The sequence below is a fragment of the Mesocricetus auratus genome, unplaced genomic scaffold (genome assembly GCF_017639785.1).
Source record: "Mesocricetus auratus isolate SY011 unplaced genomic scaffold, BCM_Maur_2.0 Super-Scaffold_100025, whole genome shotgun sequence".
Lineage (NCBI taxonomy): Eukaryota > Metazoa > Chordata > Mammalia > Rodentia > Cricetidae > Mesocricetus > Mesocricetus auratus.
In genome coordinates, this window is record NW_024429206.1 from 16,409,501 (window position 1) to 16,429,234 (window position 19,734).

General features: G+C 48.2%; 1 protein-coding gene across 1 annotated transcript in view; it reads left to right on the forward strand.

Annotated features, from left to right (window-relative positions):
* Window positions 1–19,734, forward strand: part of Tmem132b (transmembrane protein 132B) — a 243,877-nt gene that overhangs the window by 94,898 nt on the left and 129,245 nt on the right. Inside the window, 1 exon segment of the mRNA XM_005080599.4 lies at window positions 3,113–3,259. Within this exon segment, the coding sequence (XP_005080656.2) occupies window positions 3,113–3,259 (147 nt within the window).

Below are 19,734 nucleotides of genomic sequence, written 5' to 3' on the forward strand. Positions count from 1 at the left end.
ATATACCTGGTAGATGAATTCGGGCACCTGTCTCTACGTGCATGTCCATGCAGTTACCCGCAGAGGCCAAAAGAGGGTGTCAGATCTCCCTGGAGCTGGAGTTAGAGGTGGTTGTGAACCTACTGACCTGTGTGCTGGGAACCCAACCGGGGTCCTCTGCAAGAGCAGCAAGCAGTTTACGAACTGAACCCTCTCCCCAGCCCCCAAGCACCACCCTTTGATAACTTTATTCCCTGGAAGACTTCCCTGTGTGCTTGTCTGTCACCGGGTCTCTTGGCTAACCCTCCTGGACACTTTGTGGTGGTAACTTTTTGCTTAGCCTGGGGAACCTCCAGCTCACCACAGCAGTGGGGTCACTAATCTCTTCCACATAGCTTTGGATATTGTAGTTTTAAAATACCGAGTGCTAAGAATATCCCCAAGCCTGAAGTGTTTTTTTTTTTTTTGGTTAAAACAAGGTTAGTGAATATTTAAGACCTGAAGTTCTCTGAGCTTAAATCGCTTTAACAAATATAGCCTGAAGTTAAGTAGGATTGAGTTGGGAGACCAAGATGAAATTTAAGAAGAGTTTCATAACTTGTGCTTAAGAGATGGGCAGCATATCAACAGTTTTGGCTTTACAAGTGTTTTTAATACCCAGCATGCATTTCTTCTGCTGTAACTTGAATTTCTTTTCAGCATCCTTTTCTTCTTAAACCCTCTTAATGTGGGATTAGCCTCACCCATTACAAACAAACCCGTCAAATTCGGCCTGTAAAAGCTGGCTTTAGGGGTTTTCTTCTCAGAAAGAGGATCTTCTTTTTTTTTCTTCCTTCCCCTTTTCAGCAGTGTGGGATTTTATTCATAGTTTATTCAAAACAAAGTAGCCAGTATATTTATACGGTAGTTTTTTTAACATTAATTTATTTATTTTGCATCCTGAACGCAGTTCCTCCCACCTCCGCTCCTCCCAGTCCATCCCATTGGGTGAGGATGTGGGATCTGGATCTCTTAACAGCCACCCTGTGGCCGTGAGAGAACTCATTGTAGGATGGGGCTTCTTGCATGAGAGCTGAACAGGATCAGATGTCTGAAGGAGTTGGGGGACGGGGCATCCTTCCAAAGCTTGGCAGCATAAACCAGAAGTGTGTGTGTGTGTGTGTGTGTGTGTGCACATGCACAAAAGAGAAAGAGGGAGAGAGAGGGAGGGAGGGAGGGAGAGAGAGGGGGGAGGAGAGAGAGAGAACACATAATTGTTGCACTACCATAACCTGGACATTGCTGGTTGTCTGTTGTCCCCTAGAGCAGCCTCATGAGACAAATAGATTCCCTATGGTGAAGGGAGACCTTGACTTTGCCCTGGGAGGTGGGAAGAATTTTCTGCCCAGAATCAGAACTAGGAAATATCTAAAGGGAGTGGCTAGATTCTGTTTGGAGACTCACAGTAGTGCCCAGGATGCTTAGCAGAGGGGGATTAGAAGCCCAGTCAGGTCTCCAGGGGGTAGTTAGTACTTGCGTATTTGAATTCAACCACCAGTGGCTTGATGGAAGGGCTCTGAGCCACCTTATGTTTGGGAAAGGTCCATGTGGATTGTTAGAGTAGTGAGGACCCACAGGGCAGAGGGCGCAGTGTCAATAAGAAGGACTTTGAATGTAGACACAGGTTCTGGAGCATTCTCTTCCCTTGTTCCTTTGATGGAGGGCAGGGGTGGAACAGGACGCCTCTGTTCATGGCATGCATAAATTGACTCCTAGGATGTTATGGTATTGAGAAAAAAAAAAGCTTTGTGGAAGGCAAGATTAAGACCAGACTCCAGCAGGAAGAACGATCAGATGCAGGAGTGGGTTGTGTGTGGCAGACAGGTGACACTGGAGCCTCCGGAGTGTGCCGTTCAGGCTGGACCTGGGGTGGCCACAGAAAGGGAGAGGGCGGCAGAGTCCCCTCTTTGTAGCTGACGGACATGTAGGGCTTGGCGTCTCTGAGTCCACTCCAGATTCCTCAAGGCAGGTGACAGAGCCAGGCTTCAGGATGGGTCTTGTGCCCAGATGTCACCCACGTTGCCCACCCTGCTGGGAAAGGGGTTCCTTCCTTTCCCTTCCTGGCCCTCTCAGGTACCTCAGTGCAGACGCCACCCCTCCCCCACTTGTCATTTAGATGGTCACTCACCTATCTCCTCGTTCCTCGTCCCGTTGTAAAATTATGGTCATGTGTGTTTTAGCGGCTATGTGTTGAGTGTGTGCACCATGGTGCACCCCTGGGTCTCAGAGGATGCAATGCATGAGCCTATTCTCTCCCTCCACCGTGTGGGCCTCAGGGATTGAACTTAGGTCTTTAGGCATGTTGGTGAGTGTCTTCACCATCTTGCTGACCCTTGCCTCTCTTTTTATTAGTAAGATAAAATGTGCACAAAATGATTAATTTCAAAGCCAGTGACAGAATGGGGAGGTGCGTGGCCACATGCTGTGGCACTCGTGAAAAGTCCAGGATTTATTTATTTGCTAATTTGTTGCTGAGACAGGGTCTCAGTATATAGCCCAGCTTGTTCTTGAACTTGTAGCAGTTCTCCAGCCTCAGCTTTCCAGACTCAGTGTTTCCTCATCGAAGCTACCGCACATGGCTTGGAACACATCAGTGTTAACATTTTTTCTTAGCCGGGCAGTGGTGGCACACACCTTTAATCCCAGTACCTGAGAGGCAGAGGCAGGAGAATCTCTATGAATTAGAGGCCAGCCCGGTCTACAGAGTGAGTTCCAGGACAGCCAGGGCTACACAGAGAAACCCTGTCTCAAAATATCAGGATTTTTTTCTTACATTTTTTAAAAGTTTTGTATGTATGGAGGTGGGTCCTGTACCATGATGGTGTCCAGAGGTCAGAGGACAACTTGAGGGAGTTGGTTCTTTCCTTCCACCTTGTGGAAGTTCTGGATGCTGAACTCGGGCCGTCAGGGTTTGCAGCAAGTGTCTTCACCCACCGAGTCATCTTGCTCAGTCCCTAAGACCAGTCTTAGGGGAAAGCTGTTCACAGCCTCCCTTCCCTCTAGCCCTCAGGGAAGGAGATCTTTACATGGTACAGAGGCTGCCTCCCGGGAGAACCCTATTTTCTTACGCATCTACTTTCTTCTTATGTCATAGAATCAAGGCTGCCTCGGGCGTGAAGATCACAGCCGTGCGGGTGAGCAACGAGAACCAGTGGGCGGTGCAGGAGGAGATTGAGCAGGACGGTACCCAGACCACAGCAGCCCTGTCCTGCGTGGGACACCACCCGGAAAAACACAGCAGGTGAGCCCCGTGGTGACAGAGTAACACCCGTGGCATGGTGTGTGGACCTTCCTTCGGACTCGCCAGCCTGGTGCAGGCAACGCAGGGCTCACTGTAGCCTGGACCATCCATCCTTTCTGCACAATGCATGGTGGGCTTGCCTGTCCCTAAACGACCCTCTTTCATTTATCACAGTTCGGAGTCTGACCACCACTGTATTGTTACTCTAGTTGTCATTGTTTCCACGAAGAACGGAAGGTTGAGATGGGGGGGGGGGATGAATCAATTAAAGAGCCAGAGGGAGATTTTCTTTTTAATAAGCAAACAGGGTTGCTCACGGTTATCAGCTAATTGTTTCTCACTGCTCATTTTAAAATTGTTATTATTATTATTGTGTCTGTCTGTCAGTCTGTGTGTTATGGTGCATGTAGAGGTCAGAGGACAGATTTCAGGGGTTGCTTCATCTTTTCTCCCATGAGCTCCTGGGGTTCACCTCAAGTCATCACACATAAGAGGCAAACACCTTTACCCACTGAACCATCTCAGGCCTCTGGCTATTTAAATGAGCCATTTCTGCTGCGTGGAGCCCACTCCTGGGGGAATGGGGATGGACTCGACAGCCCCTATCCAGTCTCTGCCTCCACTTTGTTCCCCTACTGAGAGTCTGTCTGTCTGTCTGTCTGTCTGTCTGTCTGTCTGTCTGTCTGTCTGCCAGCCTCCCACCCTGGGCCAAGGAGCAGTGCTGGGTGAGTGGCTGCTGAGTGCACCATCAGCTCAGATGCCGTCTAGTGCCCTGGCCGATGCGGCACTCGTCACTGTAAATTGTCCTGATCTCTCTTCTTTCTTGCTGGCTTTTGGTTCTTTGGGGGCCAGGAGACACATGGGGCTCGTGGATGATTCAGCATGCGCCATGAGTGGGGGCAGTGGGAGAGGTGGAGGCTGGGGGGAGGGGTGAGCCTTTTCCATGGACTTGCTTAGCACGTGCTGTCACTTCTCATGTGACCCCAGGCAACCCCAGAACCTTATTGTGTTTCCTTTGAAGGTCTCCAAGGAGGAGGAATGACTCAGGTTGGGCGGTGTGATGTTGGTTGTGATGTTGGCTGTGATGTCTCCCCTTCTAAACTCATCAATCGCACCCTTTGGGGCAGACAGTGTGGAGAATGGAGTGTGAGCTGTGACATCACAGGACCAGGGCTTCCCTGTGTATCTGAATGTGCCTGCTGGGTACCCTGGGTCCCGAGTCGTTAATACTGACATAAGGGCTTCTAGTTGCAAAGCCACAGGTCATTCCCCCAAAGCGGGTGCTGTAAAGGGATTCACTGTCTCACAGAGCAAAACAGAGGTGGCTGTTCACACAGCAGCGCTCCGTGTGGCCTCTTGGCCGTCTTCCGGCTGGTTTCCTCATGGCTGCAAGATGGTTGCGGCTCTTCTAGGCATCACACGTTCACCCAGCAATATCTAAATACTGGAAAGGAGTGGAGTGTCTCCTGATTCTCCTTGCTCCCCAAAGCCAGTCTTTGGTTTAGATCTAGGCAACAGACAGAGGGCTCCCTGCCTAGGTGCAGACGGGGCTTGGGTGGGCAATTTCTGGTGTTTTCCAGGGCTTGAGGGGAGAGAGAGGGTAGTCAGTGGCCACAGTGGCTACACCATTTAAAGGTGGGTTCCGCCCAGGGCTGTAGCTCTATTCTGTTTCGCACAGGGGGATGGTGTGCTTATAGCTGCATTGGGAGAGCCCATCTCCCTGCATCAGAAGTGAGGCTCTGGTACTCTGAGTTTGCCCCTCAACCTGTCTCCCCTCCCTGGTTCCTCCCTGGCTGTGCTTCCCTCCTGGGAGCAGTGTAGTGGTTAGGGACTCCCAGTGTCCCTCTGAGCACATGGTCACTTTAGGGAGTAATTGTTTTTCCTAGTTAAGTCTGGCTATAAGCCCCAGGATGGCTGTCTCGGGCTCTTCTTGGAATAACTTGGATCCTATGTCCACCCACATCAACTCAGAGCCAGGGTTTGGATTAGTGCCTCCAAGGGCTTTGGGCAGAGTGGGAACACAGAGGGGCTTTGGAGGTCACGCACACTGGTGGTGACAGGATTTAGACTAAAGCACACCAGTAAGTGTAATGTTACTGATTCTGACATTGGGCTGGAGGGAGGGGGGTTCCTAGTTCTACATTTGGGATACTGGGCCTTTAATGATGGTCTCCATGGCGTACACTGAGGAAATAAATTGTGTAGAAATGCTCTATTGGCGGAATGACTACGTTTTGCTTGTGTGTGTGGCATATGTGCTTGTGTGTGCCCATAGAGACCAGAGGAGGATGCTGGGTGTCACGCTCTATCAGTCTCCCGGGACAGGGTTTCCCACTGAATCTGGCTGGTGGCTGGCAAGCCACAATGATCCTCCTGTCTCCACACCCCCACAGCGCCTGGGTTCCATGGCCAGCTGTTTATACGGAGTCTGGGGATTGGAAGTCAGGCCCTTAGGCTTTTGCAGCAAGCCCCTCATGCCCTCTGCCCCGTCTTCGCCAGCTCGTGCCTGTGTTTCACATGGAAAGAAGCGGGCTATTCTTCAGAAGTGGTTGTCATTGTTTGGTTTTGTGATTTATTTTTTCTCTCCAGAAGAAATTTAAAAAATGCTACATGGGAAAGAGGAGGCCGTTTTGTAAGTGAGAAGCGCTCCCATCTGAATGACTTTTTCTGTATGCCTCCTTCATGCTCAATGCTCGACCCCCTCCAAGCCCCTCAATCCCCCCACCAACTCCAGGCTGAAGAACAGCAGCATGGCGGTTTATACCTAGGAATATCCTTCTAAAACCATTACATAATCGAATATCCCTCTGAAACCATTCCATAATCTAAATAAATAATTGCTTCTTTTTATACGTCGGTCTCATTGTGGTATCAAATGAGGTGTGAAATACAGGCTCACGCACCGAGTCTGCCGGCGAACAAAGTGAATATATGAATATCTCCCTGGCAGAACACCCTACAGAACACTGTAATCTCTGAATTGTGACAACCTCAAGTGGAATTGAGGTTTTTAATAGGATGTAATGTACAAACTGCCTGAAGTCCCGTGATAAGAATTAAAAACGTGTGGTGTGGGAAGGATCCAGCGTGCTCTCTCGAGGGGGCAGAAAAGGTCTTCATTTGAAAAATTCTAATGAAGGCTCATGGGGAGGAGACATGAGCTGCAGAGGCACAGCCCACAAGATAAACACCAGCGTTGCCAGCAGAGGAGAGATTAGGAAAGTAAGCAAATTTGAAAGTGTTTGGAACAGATAACAGAGAGCCCAAGGAAATGAAAGGTTGACAGGGACTATGAGTAAGGAGACCATGAGCTCGGAAACTGAGCTTCCTGGGTGACTCTGGTCAGTAGGCTCTCAAACCTCAGAAAATAGCTGCCGTGTGTGTGTGTGTGTGTGTGTGTGTGTGTGTGTGTGTGTGTGTGTGTGTGGTGTTGGAGCATGCACATGTGTGTCCATGTAGAGGCCAGAGTCTTTGTTAAACATCTTTCTCAACTGATGTTTGCCTTGCTTTACATTTAAAATTTTTATTTAGTTTTAAATTTTATGAGCATTGGTGTTTTGCCATGGGTGTTGGATCCCCTGGAACTGGAGTTAGACAGTTGTGAGCTGCCATGTGGGTGCTGAGAATTGAACCCTGGTCCTCCTGAAGAGCAGCCAGTGCTCTTAACCACCGAGTCATCTCTCCAGCCCCCACTTTAAATTATTTTGAGATTAATTTTTATTTTATGCATATGAGTGTTTTGCATACATGTCTATGCACAGTGGGCATACCTGGTGCCCTTGGAGGGGAGAAAAGGATATCAGAGCCCCTGGGAATGGAGTTACAGGGGGTTGTGAGCCACTATATGGATTCTGGAACTCAAACCTGGGTCCTCTGGAATAGCAGACAGTGCTCTTAACCACTGAGTCATCTCTGCAGACTCCACTCTGCCTTTTTTGGGGGTTAGTCAGTTTTCAAGACAGGGTCTCTCTGTGCAGCCCTGACTGTCCATGAGCTTGCTTTGTAGACCAGGCTGGCCTCGAACTCAGAGATCCACCTGCCTCTGCTTCTTGAGTGCTCAGATTAAAGATGTACGCCACCCTGCTTTTTCAAGACAGGGCCTCTCCACTGGGTGGAGTGTTCACAGAGTGAACTAGGCTTGGCTGGTCAGCCAGGGAGCTCCAGGGCTCCTCTCGTCTCTACCTCCTGAGCACAGGTTTGAGTGGGTAGCCATGTGTCACTTTTTCATGCGTGTTCTGGGGATCAAACTCTGGTCCTCATAATTGTATGGCAAGTGCTTTACGGAGTCACCTCTTCAACCATGATGTTCTTCTGAGGCCAGAAAACACATTCAAGGTGCATTCTGATGTAAGCCTTGCTGCCCAGCTGAGCAAAGCTCTAAGGCCCACAGGGGAGAGAGGATGGAATGAACAAAACACTACCTTGGGTTTCTTCACAACCACACCATTGCAACCCTACCCAAGGCCAGATGAATGTCAGAGATGCTCACCTATCTGAAAGCCTGGAACCAGGGTTCAGATCTCAGTGGTAGAATGCCTACCAGTGAGCAAGTGTCCTGGGTTCACTTCCAGCGCATCCCCCCTTACACACATTTGCAAGCATGCAGGCATAAACGAGCACATACACACATGCACGCGTGCATGAGAGCAAATGAATGCCAAAGAATGCTTGGGTTAGAAGCACCACAACCTCACAGAGGCTTTTTTATCTTCTAGTGGCTGGGCCCAGTTGCAGGTTGGTGTTGAGGAAGCATGTGACCAGGGTCTGTTGCACTGAGGACTCTGATGTCACACTGCTGATCAGGTGTTCTCTCCAGATCCTGTGGGTCACGGTGCAAGAGGGGCAGAGTTGAAACAGGACTGTGGGATTGAGGAGATGGGAGAGGGATCGGGCACCTGGAGATACGCTGGGAGGAAGGGCCTATTTGGGGATGTGCTGTTAGCCTGGGATGGGAAGAATGGCGATAAACAATGCAGGGGTCTGGGGAAGAACTTTCCAGGCAGAGAAGAGGAGGTGTGAAAGGCTGGGGTGGTAGTCTGTGCAGGATGGACACATTCTCAGAACTGCATCCAGTTCCCAAAGTCCCCTCTGCCTCCTGTGTCATGTGGGTTCACCAGCAGGTCTGGAAGCCCTGGCCACCTGCTGAAAGCAGGTTGGGGTCTGGGGACAAGTTGTCACAGACATGGTGAGTCTCCTCTCTGAAGCTTACCTGATGTTCATAGACAGACTCCAGTTGAAAGCATGGTGGGTTTTTTAGTTGTTTTTTGGTGTGTGTGTGTGTGTGTGTGTGTGTGTGTGTGTGTGTGTGTAGGACAATAAGGCAAGGAACTGCCTAGGACCTGGAAGTTCCTTTAGATGAGTTGGTGAAGGAGGTCTTCTCTGGGGGGATAGAACCCAGACGAGGTATGGGGTGGGTCACGGAGAGATGAACCAACTGTGGCATGTCCAGGGGTCACTGTAGAGGTCAGGGACACCATTGTGCAAAGGGGCAAGGGTAGGGACACCTGGCCAGCAAGGTGGCTAAGAGTGGCAACCTCCCAGGGCTTTGTACCTTCTGAAAAGACTTTAGATTTTATTCAGGTTAGGCTGGGCACATCTGCAGGGCATTGAAGCCCAGGGAGTGTGACCTGCCTTACATTATAAGAAGAACTTCTGGCCACCATAAGGAACAGAGCCCAGGGGATCAAGCAGATGACTAGTTATCATCTCTGAGACTTAACCAAAAAAAAAAGGAGCATACCTCCCTGCTCATTGCTTTGATAATGAGAGTCCCCTTCTTACTGATGATGACGGGAAAAAACAAGTCATGCATACATGAAATATATGGCTGCTTTAGTCAGTTCTATTGCTGTGAAGAGACACAAGGCAACTCTTATAAAAGAAACTTAACTGGGGGTTTGCTTACAGTGTCAGAGGATTAGCCCACAATCATTAGTCCACAGGCAGACATGGTGTTAGAGTAGTAGCTGAGAGCTTTATATAACAGACAGAAAGGAGGAATGGAGGTTGGCATGGGTTTTTGAAACCTTAAAGCCCGCCCCAGTGACACACCTCCTCAAACCAGGCCACACCTTTTCCAACAAAACCATGCCTCCCAATCCTTCCCAAACAGTTCCACTAGCTGGGGATTAAGCATTCCAACATTTGAGCCTCCAGGAGCCATTTTCAAACCACCACAGATGGCCAGAATGAAAAGGGACAAATGGGCCAGCTCTGGGTACCTCGACAGAGAGACATTGATCTTCTGGGCAAGAATTCTAGGGACTGTGGCCATGGAAGGGGGCCGAGGATGGGAAAGAGTCTGGAATGCAGATTAAGAACCATACTAAGCATTCTCAGTGAGTGTCCTCACTATAACGAGCCTGGTGGTCACACGGTCCATCAGCCTCACAGACTGGGGCCTTCCAGGACGGTGGCTTTGGGGTGCTGCCTCACTGAGGCATCTTGTGACTAGGTGTAGAGGGGCTCGTGGTGAGGGAGGCAATAACTGGCTAGCATGGACAATGACTTGAGACACAAACTGTGTACTGGGCTTGTTGGAGGATGGACAGTTGACATCATATGATTCTTAGGACTTGGGTCTCATTCCAGATAACTGTATGGACTCACTGTGGTGCCTGACAGCTGTGTCTGGAGAACTGGGGTACAGCATGGCTGGGGGTGCCTCTCTGGCTCTGCGACATGGGTCACGGTGCTCTGATCTGCAGAACCTGGGGTGTGGGTGGCTGTGATGCGAGTGGGCTGGGCACAGTCTGTTTTGGGGAATTACTTTTGCTAATCCTGTGAGCCAGAGTGAGGTGCGATCTCCATGCTCAGCCAGGCTGGCTCCAGGCCCAGCTTGTGATTGGGGCACAGGCGTGGGCCGTGTTTTAATTGGAAGATAGCCACTATGATCACATGGGTGGGAGAGAGCGGAGCCAGGAGAAAGCTCTATTTTGTTAGAGGGCAACAAAGGGTGGAAGAGCCAAGGAGATGCATGGAATTAAAAAGACTAGTGTTAGAACGTGGCCTGTGATATTTCCAGCTTGTTGCCTGCTGGCAGAAGGGGCACAGGAGTGTGAGGCCCTCACTTGTGGGACATCTGCACAGAGGCAGGCTCTCACTTTCATTTCTGTCGTATTTCAAAGGTTCACTGTTGGGTGTGCATTGTCCTAAAGCCAACAGGGACACACTTCTCTCCTGGGCACTCTGTGGTAGAATCAACCAGCCAGTATTCTGTCATGTTTACTGGTGACTCTGGTACCCATCTTAGCTCAGATTCATCTCCACACCCATGAGAATTGTCTCCTTCATGTCTCAGTTCGTTTTCCTGTGGCAGTGATTAAAACACCTTGACAAAAGCAACTTAAGGGAGAAAGGGTTGGTTCTTATCCATAGGACCCTCCCTGCCCCACACACACACATGCGAGAGAGAGGGGGGGGAGGGAGGCAGAGAGGAAGAGAGAGGAAATTACAGAACAAGGAACCAGATGAGGCAAAAGTCTTCCTATTTTGTTTAAAGGAGTCATGGACATGTGTCGAATAAGCAGATATATGTGGATAGGAAGCAGTTTCATGTTGTGCCTGTCCAGGCTGGTATGAGGGGTGAGATGGTGGGCAGTGACAGAGCTTCCTTTGGGGGTGGTGAGAAAGTTCTAGAAATAGATGGAAAAGGTACATCCCTGAAACTGCACACCCTGGAAAGCATTTAAAGCCAGCGGCACTCATGTACTGCCATGGCTAAGATGGTGAATGTATTACTAAGATGGAAAATGACAACAGGGCTGGAGAGACGGCTCAGTGGTTAAGAGCACTGACTGCCCTTACAGAGGACCTGGGCTCACTCCTCAGCACCCACGTGGTGGCTCACAACTGTGACTCCAGTTCTTGGATGGATATCCAATGTCATTTGGCATCCACGGGCATGGAACTTCCCAGAAGGCCATCCTTGTCATCTTCTTTTGGGCGTATGTTCTTCTGGTTGGGTTTAAGGATCCATCGCTGGTGTTTTGTGGGAGAAAAGCCCACACTATTTAATTCCACTGTTGTTGAGAGGCAGAATTAAAATTTCTCTCTCTATCTCTCTTTTTTTTGAAGAGTGATTCAGGTAGGGAATGATGGATGTGAAACTCTGTGGTTTAACATCAGCAGATGCCGGTATAGATCAGACACAGTGATAGATCGACTGTCTCTGGCATCTTGCTACAAAAGGGAAGAAAGTGGTGTTTAATCACGTTCAGAAAATAAAACAGGGATGATGGATTTGACAGCTTTTTGTGAGGAGAGACTCATTAGGGCCACTGTTGTTTTCCCTTAACGAAGGAGCCAGAGCTCCTTGTCTCATTTTTGATTGAAGACCTGCAAAGAAAAGATATGACTGTTAACTTTTTTTTTGAGACAGGGTCTTGTGTAACCCATGGTGGCATAGGACTCACCTTGTAGCCCATTGTTGGCTTTGAACTCATGGACATCCTCCAGCCTCCTGAATGCTGGGATTACAGGCATGAGCCTCTGTGGCTGTTGGAGTGCTTGTCAAGGCAGTCCCTCTGTTGGTCCTGTTTGAAGGGATACAGTGTGGTTACGTGATGATGGTGGGTTTGTTGCCAGTGTCAGTGTCAGAGTCACTGGTCCATAGACCACCCCTTATTTGGCTTGCCTCTGAGTCTCTCCCTGCCCTTCAAGTTCAGACTTGGCCTGGGGAATATCTTAGTGGGTAAAGTGCTTGTCACGGGAACACGAGGACCTGTGTTTGGACCCCCAGAACCCATATAGCCTTGGACAGAATCTCTGTCCACAGTCTCATCACTTCCATGGAGATGAGCTCGTAGTACTCTGCCATTCACAGCAGCCAACATAGAGAGGCCCTGTCTCAAGTAAGGTGGGACACAGGGACGGTTATCCAAGCTTGCTCTTTGACCTCCATCCTTGTGAAAGCCATGGCACATCCGTGCCCACATGAACTCACACACAAAGTTTAAGAACAGACATGACTGGGAGCATAATTTCAGGAGTTTCTGGACAAGCTTGAAGCTGGCAATGTGGAATTTGTCACGGTAGCCCACTTTGTGTGTGTTTTCCAGATGAAGCCCAGGGTCTGGTTTGCCACTGTCTCCTCTGCTCCCTACTGACACCACCCTCAAAACCAAATAAAAACAAACAAGTAAACAAACCCAAACAAACAAAAGAACCCAGACTAGGTGTTAGTTAGCTACCCCTTCCTTCTAGGAGTACTGTATCTGTAGTTACACCATCCACGGACAGGTTGTTTCACTTTTGTTTTAGTTTCTTCAACTTCAAGGCACAGGGATATTTTGTGAGATCCAATAAATGACTTTTTTTCTCCCCATGAAAAGCATCTGCGACATTGTCTGACATAAAATAGATGTCCTGTGAGCATCTCTGAAATTAACATCATTAGTATCCACGTCCGTATCCAAAGGGGGTGGGAAGGTGGGCTGCGAGAGTGATGGTTTCCAGAGAGATGGGAAAGCGCCTCTCTTTGCAACAATGAAGCCTGTCCCCATGATGGATAAGCAAATAAAAGGTTTCCATTTAGAAGGAAACAATGGAGAGCTGCCTTAGATGCTAACCACAGCCCCTTTGTTAGCGATGGGAAAGAGGTAGGAGAAAGGCTGGTCCCTCAGGGCACCAAGCTGGGACCACCAAATCTTCCCAGGGTGATGTAGAAGGAACCAGCAGTGTCTAGGTCAAATAGGGCCTAGATGGGAGTTCTGTATTTCGTACCTGATGGTGGAAATCAAATGAGGCAGGTGGGGTAGTGGTGGCCCACGGTTCTAACCCCAGCGCTCCAGAGTCAGAGGCAGGTGGATCTCTGTGAGTTCAAGGCTAGCCTGGTCAACATAGCAGGTTCCAGGAAGTTTTATGGCTTGGTAGATTCCCACCTCCAAGGACTTTAATCCAAATGCAGGAGTTTTAAAAGACAAATGTCTCCCGAAGCATGCCCCACCCCAACCATGCCATTAGTCAAATGGAAATTAGACCCTTTAGTAGGATTCCAGGTCTAGTCTGTGTTTCTCTATGACAGTAAATAAAGCAAAGGCTTCATGGAGAAACTTGGCTGGGACTTACTGAGGCCAAGAAGGAGTTAGGAGAGACAATTGTCACATGCCTGTCTCCTACTCCCTGCCTCTGGAAGATGGAGGGAGGTGGCCTTGGAAATTGAAACTCAGTGAAGAGATTGCATCTTGAGCCAGCCAGTGCCCTCAGTACCATGGGTCTGGGGTAAGTTTTATGATTTTTCTGCAATTTTCTAGGGACTTCCATAGTTTAAGATTATGGTCCTTGTAATCAGAATTGGGCTTGCCCTACACCCTATCATTTATTTAACCACATGATCCCAAACCTTTGACTTTTCCTCTGTGCCTCAGTTTCTCATCTGTGCCACCAGGAAGGGACAGAATGAGGTAGGAAATTCAGGCTAAGCCCATGGAGGTGTTTTCTCTGAGTGATGTCTTAATCATAGTCTGTCCTGTGAATGGAGTTGAGCTTTATGTAGAAATGTCTGCGTTTGTATGACTCTCTTACACACACACACACACACACACACACACAAATATTTGGTCTAGATGTGGTTTCATGTGCCCCCAGGTTGCCCTTGAACTCTCTATGTAGTTGAGGGTAATTTTGAATTTCTGATTCAAGTCTGTAAATGAAATATATCTGGGCCTTTCTCTGGCTATGGATGCTATTTGCACAGGGGAGGGAGGAATTATGGGATATTCTTTTCTGTGAACCTCAGTAGGGCCGAGGCAGGCCAGAAAGATGAATTGGGAACACGGAAAGAGAAGGGAGGGGAGCCCCTCATCCTGGAGTTGGTGGAAGCTTGTCAATAGCTGTATGCTGAAAATTTTTAGAATGGTTAATAAAATTTGCTGTGAGAGGGAATGGGGCAGTATTTGCCCGGAGGGGACAATATTCCTTTTACACAGAGCTGTTTGAAATGGAAATGTTAGCATGGCAAGGAGCTTAAGGCCCATGTGTCTGACCTGTGAGCGAACATTCCTCCCTTCCTGGTTGTGAGCCTCTAACCTTCTGAGAGTCCCACCAATAAGAGTATACAAACAGTAAACAGTATGCTCTGATTTCCTCCTGCAGGGGTCCTGGTGATCTCAGCAGTCCATAATCATGTCCAGGGCATCTCAGGAATCCGCCTAGGATCTCATTTCCCAAATGAAATGAACTAAAACAAAATAAGCATCCTTCAGGAACCCATTTGAACCATAGAACTTGAACTTGAGAAGCCACCAAACAGATAGACAAGGCTATTGTTAGGACAGTTACATGGCTGGGGCTATGGGGCAGTCAATAGGATGCTTGCTCACCATGTACAAAGCCCCCAGTTTGAGCCCCAACACCTAGGTAGTGCACACCTGTAATCAAAGCACCCAGTGGGTAGAAGCAGGAGGATCAGAAGTTCAAGATCATCCTTGGCTGCATAGTGACTTTGAGGCTAACCTGAACCGACTGAGACCTTGTCTTAAAAACCAAAACCCAGTCTAGGAAACTCCCTGTTGAGAATGCTGCACCCATGTCTTGGGTGTATATTGTACTTTTGCTGTGTCTACCCTTCCTCTGTATTTACTCCTACATCAAAATCCTGTCTTCATAAGTTGCAATTCTTCCTTCTGATTGGTCCTGAGAGTCTTTTCTGCAGGGGAGTAAGAGACTTGAATGAGGGTCTAGGGCACCTAATAGGTCCAGTGGTGGCAATGTCTCAGTGTCCTGTTGCTGCTACTGGGCCAATGATCTGCTTAGGGGCTTGCTTCTGACCTGGCCTCTCCACGATTACCAGATGACTTAGAATTTCTGTTGCTGTGATGGAGCACCATGACCAAAGCAACATGGAGTGGAAAGGGTTTATTTGGCTTACACTTCCTGAATCACAGCCCACAGGAAGGAAGCTAAGGCAGGAGGTCAAAGCAGGGGGAGCCTGGAGGCAGAAGCTGATGCAGTAGCCGTGGACAGGTGTGGTTTACAGTCTTGCTCGGGTAGTTTGCTCAGCCTGCTTGACAGCCAGCCCAGAGGTGGCACCATCCACAGAGTGCTAGACCCTCCCCGATCCATCAGTAATTAGGAAAATGCTCCATAGGCTTGCCTTCCACTAGAACTTATGGAGACTGGCAAGAATTTTGAAATTCCTCGGTTGTGGGTTTCTCCGCCGATGCAATAAGCCAAATCAAACCGAATTAATAAGACCAGGTTTAATTCGAGCAAATTAGGGAAGTAGGGGAGAAATCACGTGGCGGGTGTGAGGAGTTTAAATACTCTGTAGGCGTGGTCTTGAGCTTTGAGGGAGGAGCTGCCTCTTGGTGGGCTTTCTGAGAAGGGGCGGGGTTTGGAATGGGGGAAAGTGAGGCCGAAGCAGCGTTCCCAGCTAAACAGAGGCCCTTTCATCATTTGAGGTTCCCTCCTCTCAGATGCCTTTACCTGTGTCAAAACAATATAAAACTAGCCAGCACACCTGTCCGTTTCCCCAAGGACTCTTAGGCGTGGGGGAAGCAGCTTCAGATCATGTTAGGGAGCTGGGGCGTTCATCTTGATGGGGTTGCCTTTTGACCTGTGTTCTTACTAACGCTTTTTGTGGGTTTACCTTCAGTTCAAATGGAAGGATTATAATTAAACATTTATAACCACAGCTGGCAGTGCTTACATTAAAAAAAAATCAACAGCTGCCACTGGAGCTAAATACCCCATTGAAACCACAAGAAAAATGTGTTGTGTTCCCCCCTCCCAAAAAAATCTGTTAACAATGGTAGACTTTATTCTATTTGTTTTCTCTGGTGGCTTAGTGACAATAAAGTAGGAAGTGGCATGTACCATGAAATTGAGCTGCATTGGGAAGGACAGGCAGGATGAAGTTGGATTTCCCAGTCTCTGGTAATTTGTTCAGCTTGCCTTCGCTGGGGCTGGGAAGCACTGTCCCTGCTTGGGGTGTTCATGGATTAAAGGAGGGGTGCCTTCATTAATTCTCAGTTCTTCCCCTTGCTGTGGAAGACGGAGTCGGGCCTCATTGCGGATGCATACTGTTGAATGCGGCCCAAGAAAACCTCCTTATCTGAGATGGGTTTTCTCTGTGTAATTGCCCTGGTTGTCCTGGAACTCGCTCTGTAGACCAGGCTGGCTTAGAGATCTGCCTCCCGAGACGTGCCTTGATGTTCATATGAAGCATCCTTATTTACTTCATTCCTTATGGTCTCAAAGCCTTGCAAGGTCACATTGATGCTGGGAAATGGAACAGATGTGGAACAACATTAAGCTGCTGTCTTTCTGGTACCTTGGTGGTCATCTCCTTCCTCATTTCTTACATTCTATTGGGGACAGTTATTTTCACTTTGTGTAGGTGCTTTTTTTTTGTTTTTATCACAGGTTTCTACAAATGGGATCATACCTTTGTAAATGCTGTGTGTGTGTGTGTGTGTGTAAGCATGTGTCTGTGCATTTGTATGTGTGTGTATGTGGGGTCCTCTTTCCCTCTCAGCCTGTTGGCCATCAGTCTGAGAGGGGAAAGAAGCAGAAGCAGCGACAGAAAGCTTTGTACGGGGCCCGTGAGCACGAATGGAGACAGCCCTCCGGGAGACAGATTTTGGTGAATCAACTCAATTTTATTCCAGAGTATAAGGAATATATAGGATCCGGGAGCCTGGGGACAAACCCTAATTTTCAGTAAGTGGCATCCGTCTATCGCAAGGCTTGGTATGGTGGTAGTAGGGTCCTATAGCAGAGTTCCTAGCACAAGTCATCTTAGCAGGATCCGTGTCAAGGGTCAAGCTAAAGATGAATCAGGCTTCTGGTTTTAGAGACAGGCATCTGGTTTAGAGACAGTTAAGATCAGTCTTCCAGGTCTGAGGACATTCTACAGATAAGGGCAGGTAGAGAGTAGGAAGCCTTGCTGGGGAGGGAGGGAGTTTCCATATTGCCAAGCTTAGAGAAAGCTGCCAGGCTGTGGCAGGCTGTGACCTCTAACCAGCCAGCAATGTATTCCAACATGTATAGGTCATTCTCCACCCCCACCCCAAATGTCTGCCATGTCAATAGTATCCAAAAAGAAACTGGTGGCAGTCATGAGTGTCAGGGCTGGAGGGGTGGTTCAGCGGTTAGAGTCCAGGCTTGCAGAAGACTGGGTTCACTTCCCAACACTCACTTGGTGGCTCACAACTGCCTGTAATTCTAGTTCCAGGGGTTCTGCTGCCCTCTATTGGCCTCAGTAGGCACTGCACTCATGTGGTGCACACACATTCACAGGCACACATATACACTTAAGGAAAATAGATATAAAACAAGATTATAAGATATTGCTAATTATTTTTACCACACACACAGCCTTTCCTTCACTCTCTTTCTGCCTCCACACTCTTCCATCTGGCTTTGCTTTTCTGTACCTCCCCTGCTCTGTTTAAAGGTGTTTGTCACAGGTAAATTGTATCATTTTTTTGTTTGTCTGGAGATGCCTTTATTATTTTTTTAATCCTGGAAAGGTATCTCTCTTGCTTAATAGAAATCTAAGTTGGCAGTTATTTTCTTTCAACACTTTGAATATATCATTATGCTGTCTTCTGGCTTATACTGTTTCTGTCGAGGAGTTACTGTCAATCCAACTTTTTTTCCTCTTGAGGTAATTTTTCTTCTGTGATTGCTTTTATGAAAAATGAAAAATTTTGAGGTATAATTTTAATATAATAAGACACATGCATAGTGAATGTGCATGTTGATGAATTTTGATAGCTGAGTCACCTGACTAGCCTGGGGAAGAACATTGTGACACCTTGGTGACTTTCTCACCTTTGTCTCAGGAACACTTTCCCATGGCAGGTACCTCGGACTCATTCTTCATCTCTGTACACTGGATTTGTGTGTGTGTGTGTGTGTGTGCGTGCGCGTACGCACGTGCACTTGTGTATGTGTTCCTGTGTGTGTGCGCGCGTGTGATTGGGTGCCTGTGGAGACTGTGGTCAATGTTGGGTGTGACTTCCTCAGATGATTCCCACTTATTTTTTGAGGCAGGGTCTCTTCCTGCATCTCACTGATCACACAAGACTGGCTAGCCAGCAAGTCTCAGAGATCTGCCTGCCTCGCTTTCCCGCAGTACTGGGGTTCCAGATGTGCACTGCTGTGCCCGGCTTTTCTGTGCCAGTGCTGGGGATCAAACTCAGGTTTTCATGGTTGAGTGGCGGTGCTTTACTGACAGAGCCTTCTCCCCAGCCCCCCTTTCTAGGGTCTAACAGAGATGCAAAGACATGCCTGGCATTATGACACTTAGCTTTAGCTGTCAGCTTGGAACAACCAAGAATCACCTGGGTATATAAGTGTGCACATTTGTGTGAGTGTGCATGCATATATGGGTGTGTATGTGTGCATGCATGCAGATATGGGTGCTCATGGGCACGCATGCACCTATGGATGCGCCTGTGCATATGCACCTGTGAGTGAACATGCATATATGCATTTGTGCATGTGTATGCACATGTGTGTGGCTGTGCATGCATACATTTATGCATATTCAGGCGTGATTATGCAAGCATGTGTGCACATGTGTGTGGCCTGCAAGTGGACTAGTTACCTTTTTTTTTTTTTTTGGCTCTGCCAAATACGTGACTGAAATGACTTGAGAGAGGAAGGATTTGCTTTGGCTCACAGTGGAGGGAACACAGCATTGGGTCAGCTGATCCTTTGAAAGGTTTTATTATCTTGGTTGAACTATGAGCAGTTAACGGGGTATCAGTAGTGTATCAACCATCAAGGGATTACCACTGACGGTATGAGTTTTAAGCAGGAGCATTTGGTGAATTGTTTTGTAGGTTTCTGAAAGGAGATACTGTCTTCTGCCCCTTTGTTTCTCTCGCATGTTCTTTTCTTTCCCCTTCCAGTGGTGATAACATCAGTTATCATAGGCACTGTTCTGGGGAGATAGCCTGGGCTGACGCCTGCCAACAGCCTGCCATGCGCCTATCTTTTTAATCTCGGTTTCCCCATCTTCAAAGTGAGGGCATCCCTCTGTTCTCTTTTAAGGCTACTTGCAACCCATACGCTTTTCTGACACTGTCATGAGAGGTCTGTCTGATCTCCAGGATCATTTTCAGCATTGCCCAAGACCCTCAACCTGAAATTAAATCAAACATTGAAAATCATAGGGCAGAGCAGAATGTCACTCCTGTGTGTCCCAGTTGTCAGGTCAGAGATGCTTTGTGAAGCATCAGGGCTCTGTGACCATGTGTGTTTGAAGGGGACTTTGTATTCCTTTTCGTGTGTGTGTGTGTGTGTGTGTGTGAGAGAGAGAGAGAGAGAGAGAGAGAGGAGAGAGTGTGTGAGTGTGTGTGACAGCGTGAGTGATTGTGTGTGGTACATGCATACGAGTGTGTGTATGTATGTGAGTATGAATATGTGTGTGTGTGAGAGTGTGTGTGAGTATGCATGTTTGAGTGTGTGTGTATGTATGTGTGAGTATGAATATGTGTGTGTGTGAGAGAGAGTGTGTGTGA